General features: G+C 29.1%; 1 protein-coding gene across 1 annotated transcript; it reads right to left on the reverse strand.

Annotated features, from left to right (window-relative positions):
• Positions 1-608: 608 nt before the first annotated feature.
• LOC145042156 (putative GPI-anchored protein At1g61900) lies at positions 609-6217 on the reverse strand. Its single transcript, XM_078990540.1, has 8 exons — positions 5950-6217; positions 4483-4668; positions 3243-3848; positions 2316-2561; positions 2181-2195; positions 1691-1834; positions 1556-1600; positions 609-1025 (listed from the first exon to the last, which is right to left on the reverse strand). The coding sequence occupies exons 1-8, from the start codon at positions 6011-6013 to the stop codon at positions 949-951; spliced, it is 1383 nt and encodes a 460-aa protein (XP_078846666.1). The 5' UTR covers positions 6014-6217; the 3' UTR covers positions 609-948.
• Positions 6218-7582: the final 1365 nt, after the last annotated feature.

Raw genomic sequence — 7582 nt, forward strand, 5'->3', positions numbered from 1 at the left:
TACAATTCAAAATGTTCTGCTCCATAAGAAATCATATATAGTGCTCGACTGAATGCTTACGTTCTGTATAATACGCATAATAAACCACGCAATTGTAATACTCAAATTGTTAATAAATCCGATGATTAATAATAATAATAATAATAATAAAAATAAAAAATAAAAAGTAAAAAATAAAAACTTTGTTTTATTAATATCATTTACATTATTGTTATTTATAATATTGTTTTAATAATAATAATATTAATTAACCAAATAAAGTAAATAACATTAATAATGTAAAAAAAAAAAAAAACTAAAATAATAATATAAAAAAAAAAATTAAAGGATAGCTATAGAGTTTGTAACAAAACGGTTCATATATATACTCACACAAAAAATATCGTAAAGTCAATTTTGTTATATGATTATTTGTGATAGTTGTTTAAAATAAAATTATGACATAAACTCACACCTTTTTTAAATAATTTTAGTCATCAGCCATATTTCTTCAAACCCAACAATCTAAAAAATGGATGACTATAAAATCTAAAAAAACAAAAAAAAAAAAAAAAACCCTCCAATCCACTTAAGTGCCTAACATTGTTAATATAGGGTGTAAACTCCAATAAAATAGAAAGTACAAGGGTATATCTTGCAAAAATATATACATGAACTCAACTCCCTCTTTCTTTACAAAATTCTTATTACATAAACACTATGCAAGAATGCTTACACAATTTCCATAACAAATTCACCATCACTACTAATAACTACCAACTCACCTTCCATGCAATCCTTTTTTTACACTTTCAACTTCAAACCGGATTTCCCGCCAAAAATCTCCATGCTTTTTTTTTCTTTTTTGCAATTTTGATTTTCCCTTGTTCATCAGACCGGTTAAATTTCAAGAAACTCCATTTTTTTTTTTTAAATTCGAGTAAGCAAAGTGTTTGATTCATTAGAAATTTAACGAATTGTAATAAGAATAACAACCATTGCAATTGCATAAAGAAGAAGAAACATAGCATCCTTGTTGTATAGACCTGTCATATATATATATATATATATATATATATATATATATATATATATATATATATATAATTAAAAATGCATTAGGCATATAAGTACTACAAAGACTTTATAAATAAAATCTATTAAAGCAACTAAAGATTCTACTTCTTTTTCCCATTAAATGTTGTAAGGGTTTGTCCCCATTTAGTTAAACACAAGAATCACAAATATATATACATGTAAATTTGTAAAAATTTAAAGATTTATTGAAGAAAGTCTCTTTTTCTTATGACTTTAAGTCACTCTTTCTTTGTTAAGTCAATCAAAAACAAACATCCATAAAGTGTATTTAATTAAAGTAAAGTTAAAAAAAAAAAAGCACTTAAATATAAAATTTTAACAAGATTTTTGTCTACTAAAGTAAAAAGATCAGCTAAATTACAAATGTGCAAATTTGTAAAAATTAAAAAAGATTTAATAAGGAAAACCTCTTTTCCCTGACTTTATCTATTTAGTTGTTTTTCTGCATTAAGTAAAAAAGATTTAATGGTGAAATTACCTTTCTGCCCAGAAGCTGCTGCAGGAAGTGCAGGAATCTTAATAGCTGCAGATATTAAAAAGATAAATTTGTTATCAAGAAATTGAAGGTTTTGAACAAAGGGTAATTTGGGGATAATAATTTTTGCTTGCTTACTTCTGTTGCATGATGAAGCTGGTAAATGTGAAATGGAAGGCCAAGGTGCTGGAATATGATCATTCAGATCACAAAGGAAACTAACTCCTGAAGATGTGTCAAATGTTGCATCTGAGGGCAAACTTGGAAGAAGACATCCAGATTCTATTTCATACACACAAACAACAACAAATCAGATCAAAAAATTTACCTATTACAACATTCTACTTTGATGAATAAGACAAAAAAAAAAACGAAAGTAAAATGTTGTAAGTAGTAAAAAAAAAATACCATTGTTTTAGCTTGAAAATACTATAATGAGCAAAAGGGTACCTTTATCTTTAAGATTACATAAGGGAAAATGCAAGAAATAGCAACATACTTTTTATTTATTTGTGTATTAAAGCATTGTAATTTCGTTTTTTTTATTAAGGTGTTAATATACATTGCTATTTCTTGCATTGAATTCTATAACATAGAAATTGTTAATAAGAGGGGTTATTAGATATACCTTGCATTCCATTTGCTGAAATCGAGTTGTAGAGTTCATCATCATAACAAGAAAAGACATATAAAAACCATTAGATTTTGATTCTTATTACCAAAAAGATTCACGTCAAATAGGAAATAAATTAACAACACAAACCTTGGAGGGAGAAATCTTGGAGGCTTATATGACAAAGATTATAAACATTATTTGTTACATTTTCCTTCTGCAACTTCTTTCCAAGTGAAGATGCACAATTTAAAGCTTGCAAATTTGTTAAAAAGCTTTGCTTTTGTAAGTGAGATACATAATTTTCCATAGCATTACAACATGATGTTTGGTTGCTAAGCTCATTGTGACACCCGTGTGCAACCGGTCGGACATTTGGTAAAACCAACGGACAAACTGCAACCAAGGGCAAAATGGGAAATCTTGAAAAATATACATTGTTTTCATATATGGTGTATCATTGGACTTTTGCAAGAGTAATTGTTGTTATATCTTAATCACTTATACTTTATTATGAATGCATTAGTTAAAAGGGACATGACTACACAAGTTTTCTATGGCTTTTTTCGACGAGGGCATTTTCGTCTTTTGCACATACGAGAAATAGAGAGCAAGTCCATGACCCACCTTGACTAATCAATTCCAAAATTTTGTCACATCAGTCTCAGTCTCAGTCTAGTGGATGCCAAACACAGTTAAAGGGTAACGCCAAATAAAAGTAAGGGCAGAATGGGAAATCATGAAAAATATAAGCAAATGAGTAATAGACTAAAATGTTCATTGTTTTCAAATATAGTGTTTTTTGGACTTTTTGCAAGAGTAATTGTTATTCTAAATCCAATCACTCATATGCTATTTAGGATATGTTTGTTACAACGGACATGATTAGATAAGACAATACCGATTTTTCTTCAAGAAGGAGGGTATTCACGTCTTTTGCACAGACAAGAAATCAAGAACAAGTCCTTATACCACTTTTTTGAACGGGACAAAAACTTATACCAGTCCCAATACAATGTATGTCAAACACAGTACAACCTGAAGTGTCATTGGGCCCCACAAGAACAACCAACTAACCTTTATTAAGATTGCAATTAGCCAATCCTCTTAGCACTTCTTTAGCTCGTGTTGGTTCAAGTTTACTTGCTAACCACCTCAAAACAATATTTTTACAATCATTAACCACCCGATTTGATATATCTGAGGGCCTCTTAAGCCCCATTGCATCAAGTTCAAAAGACACAGAAGCAAGATCTTTAGCACCTTCCAATATAGCATTCTGACAAACCTCTTGACAACATTCATTAACAAGATCAATCTTTCCACATTTAGAAAGAATCTTGGAAGTGTTGACCATTTTTTCAAATTGGTCAACATCTTTGACCGGGCAAGAACCTTCTGTTAAATTAGATGGACCAACCGAACATATCTTTTGTAAACTATTGTTTGCTCCTTGACCCATGAGAATTTGGTCAAAATCGGAAAGGCAATGTTTGGATAGAGTTGAATTTAGGGAAAGAGTTTTGGTTTTTTTACTTGATTGACCAATGAGAATGACTAAAGTGGCTTTGAATTGAGGGCAACATACTACATTGGCTAAGTATGGGGCGAATACTGTGAAACAATCGATTGCAGTCATACTCATCATGGTGTTTAAGGAGTCAAAATCTAGTGTACATAACCCTGAAAAAAAAAAAAAAAAAAAAGAAAAAGAAATTAAAGAGTTGAATCAAGAAATAGGAACATAGTTTTGTTGATTTGTTCATTATGCTATAATTGGGTATGTATGATATCTTATTAAGTAAAAATTTGAAAGTATGAAGCTACAATTCAGTTGATTTTGAAAGTAGAATGTTGTAATTTGTAATAGAAAGAAATGGAACTACATTGTTGTTTCTTGAATTTAGTGATAATTTAAGATATGAAAGAAAACAAAATTCAATAATATAAAGGGATATGTTCATATGTTACCAAAATAGCAAACAAGTTTCACTCAACTTTCTCTTTCAAAAATGTTTCACTCAACTTTTAAATTGTTCCATTATTATAATTGTTATAAAAGCATGTGACAGTTTTATTGAAATAACTAATAACCAAGTTTCAATCTTGTTCGAGTGTTAAATAGACAATTTCACAACATTGAAACAAAAGTATAAAACAGAAAGTCAGAAACTTGATTTCTATTTAATGAAACTATTTCAATAAAACTTTCACATAATATGTCTGTATCTTACCTACATCAACAAAAGATACAAAATTTCATTTCTTCTAAAAAAATGTACAAAATTTCATAACAATAGAGCAAAACTTAATGCACCTGATAACTTTGGAGCAGTGTTATTTGTGATTGTGAAGGGTGATAATGGAGATGGAGCAAGAAGAGGATAAAGGGGTTCAGGATTTCCAGATGGAGAAATTTCAGGCAATAAATTATCCACTTTTTTAACAAATTGTAGAGATGATTTCATATTATTCATCGAGTTGCAACGAGAGCTGTTGAAACCTGTTCATTGATGCATAAAAGAAAAGGTTATGTTACATTTGGAAGAGTTAAATGCAAGAAAATAGTACAATGATTTCATAGAAATAAATAAAAGTAAGATGCTACAAGAAGAGTGGTAAATCCGTAAATGTTGTAAAAAGATCAAAAACATTACAAGAGACATTTGGTATATTAACTAGAAAACCAATCATAAATGCATTGATGACAAGTTGTTAGTTAAAAACATGATTACTTTTGGATCTCATCACTTCTTTTGACTAAGTCAATAAAAGGGTTGTTTTTGTTGTCTTTTGTTGTTTGATAAATTTAGTTACTTCAATCTTTATAGTTCATACACAAATGTGTGTACTTTGACTACTTTATAACATAAATCTCAATAAGTGTTGGCTTACACTTAACTCAACCATGTGAAGAGTAGGTGGCAACTCAAGAAAATGAAAAAAGATTTAATAAATGGTAATAATTGCAAGTGGTTGTGAGTTTCAAAAACTGCAGTTTGGGAGTTTCAGTTCCAATGTGGATAGATAGACAGTGTGACATGACAACTGAGTATCTGATTTACATCTCACATCATGTAGTGGAAAAGTTTTGAAAGATAATATTCTTTGGCTTAGTTAATGATCTAATGAGAGTCTAATATGTGGAGAAATTTCTTATTACGATTTAAAAGGTTGTGCTTTTAATTGATATATACAAATGGAATTTTATTAGGATTTAAGTTTGTTGTATTTGCAATAAATTTCATGATTAAATCTTGAAGTTTAATACTAGGTTTGACTATAAAATGTCTAAATGCTAATCGAAAATCTTCAATTACTCGAAAATTTAAAACCCTAGAATGGCTTACCATACCTCCATGAAAGTGACATGTTCTCTAGACTTTAAGATTTATCAATTAAACAAAACTTCAACATGCAAGAACAAAGAAAACCCTTAAATCTTGAAGCAACGAATTAAAAGGCAAAAATTAACAAAATTGGTCGAACAAATTATTGTACTATAAACAAGATAAACAGCAAAATGCAGACAATCCATCAAAATCGAAACAATAATTACAGAAGAACCCGTTTAACATTCTTAAATTTTTCAAAAAAGAAACCCAATTTTAAAAACCCTTGAATACGAAACATGATCAAGGGAACTGCAAGCCCCCGAAGCTAAATCTTGAAAATAATCAAAACTTTTTAGGATTCTTGAGCACCGATAGCAAACAAATCATCAAATCGAACAAGAACAAGCAAATAAAGTAAGTAATTAAGATGCGTATACATGAATACTTACAGAAAAGCAGCAGAAATAAGAAAATGAGCTTGAGATTGAGCTTCTGAGGTAGCGTTTCTCTCATGCTTGATGGGTTTTTCTCGCACTTGATTCTATACGAAGTTTTAGAACGAAAAGGGAAATTAAAAGAGAGATGATTCTAGAATTTATGCAAAGATTTTAGATTTTCAATTGAGAAAAGATGGTGAGAACTGGAGAATATAGAACAGGGGAGGTGTAAAGAGTGAAGAGGGAGAGAGAAAGGGGGAGCCATAAATGAGAGTGCAAGTGTGTGGGGACAATGGCAGTAATTTCGTAGTAGCTGTCCATTTATATGCGAAGACCCCACAACAGAAACAATAAATTAAATCATTTTTATTCGATTAAATTATAAAAATTACCCTCAAACTATCGGTAAACTTCCAAATTTAGACGCAAAAAAACTTAGTTTTTATTTTGGTCTAATGAAATATATTGATTGTCGATTTCCACATTTTTTTTGAAAAAGGTATCTCAAACCCTAACAAATATTTTAAAAAACATTCTTAATATTTTAGTAATTAAATAATATTTTTTTAAGTATTTCATTTTACTAATATATATATATATATATATATATATATATATATATATATATATATATATATATATATAAAAGTAACTATTACTTAGTTTTCATTTATTTTATTAAAACTTGTTTAGATAAAATTGGTAACTACAAATCTACATTGGATTTTAGAATATCATATCCAATTTTATACTTTAAAGCTCTTAGGTAAGATTTATATATACAACTAATTACACTAAATTTTCGGCAAATTATATTAAAACAAAAACTTTGATTTTGATCTCATTTAAATAATGTAACACCAAATATGACGATATTGACATCAATTTTGTGCATTAATATAAAGGCAAAAAAATATATATAAATAACAATCTAGCGAGACATTCGTTCTACGTTATCACAACAATAAAATCAATATAACACGGGTCTTACACAAATGGAGTGATGGACAATGCCAATCGTAAAATTAGAGATTGCTTTAGTAGAAGACATCCAACAAAAAAAATGCAAATACAAATAAATATATATTAAATAAATATTTATAAATGCGCATATGCTGAAAAAATCCCTACATGAATGTCATATATACAAAACTTCAACTCGCAATGAATAATAAAGATGTGTGTTTGAAAAATAAAATGGTGTATGTGTGTATGAATAAAGAGACTTATAAACAAAATAAATATAAATTGGCTAGGGTAAGGGTAACCTGTAAAACATTGAATAAAAGCATAAGTAGTAAAAGCAGATACGAATAGTAAGTTGAAAGTTATTACTAGCTAAACATGATGTAAGTGAATAGGGAAAGAATTACTAGGCACATCAATACTACTCCACTACTCTGATTCTAAGTCTCCATAATTCCCTATCTGAGATCATGTAATTGTCGATGACATAAGCTCATATAAGAGATTGTGAAGGCTTTAGAATCAGAGTAGTGAAGTAGTATTGACGTGCCTATCAAGTTAGCAAAGTAGCATGATGTTAGACTTGAAGGTGTTAGCCCTTACCAATGACTCGTCGATAAGGGTCAAGTCCTAGTCTAACGTCATGTTATCTTCCCGTTTTCTTATCGGTCGACCACTT

Source organism: Lactuca saligna, chromosome 4 (assembly GCF_052625555.1).
Source record: "Lactuca saligna cultivar CGN05327 chromosome 4, ASM5262555v1, whole genome shotgun sequence".
Taxonomy (NCBI): domain Eukaryota; kingdom Viridiplantae; phylum Streptophyta; class Magnoliopsida; order Asterales; family Asteraceae; genus Lactuca; species Lactuca saligna.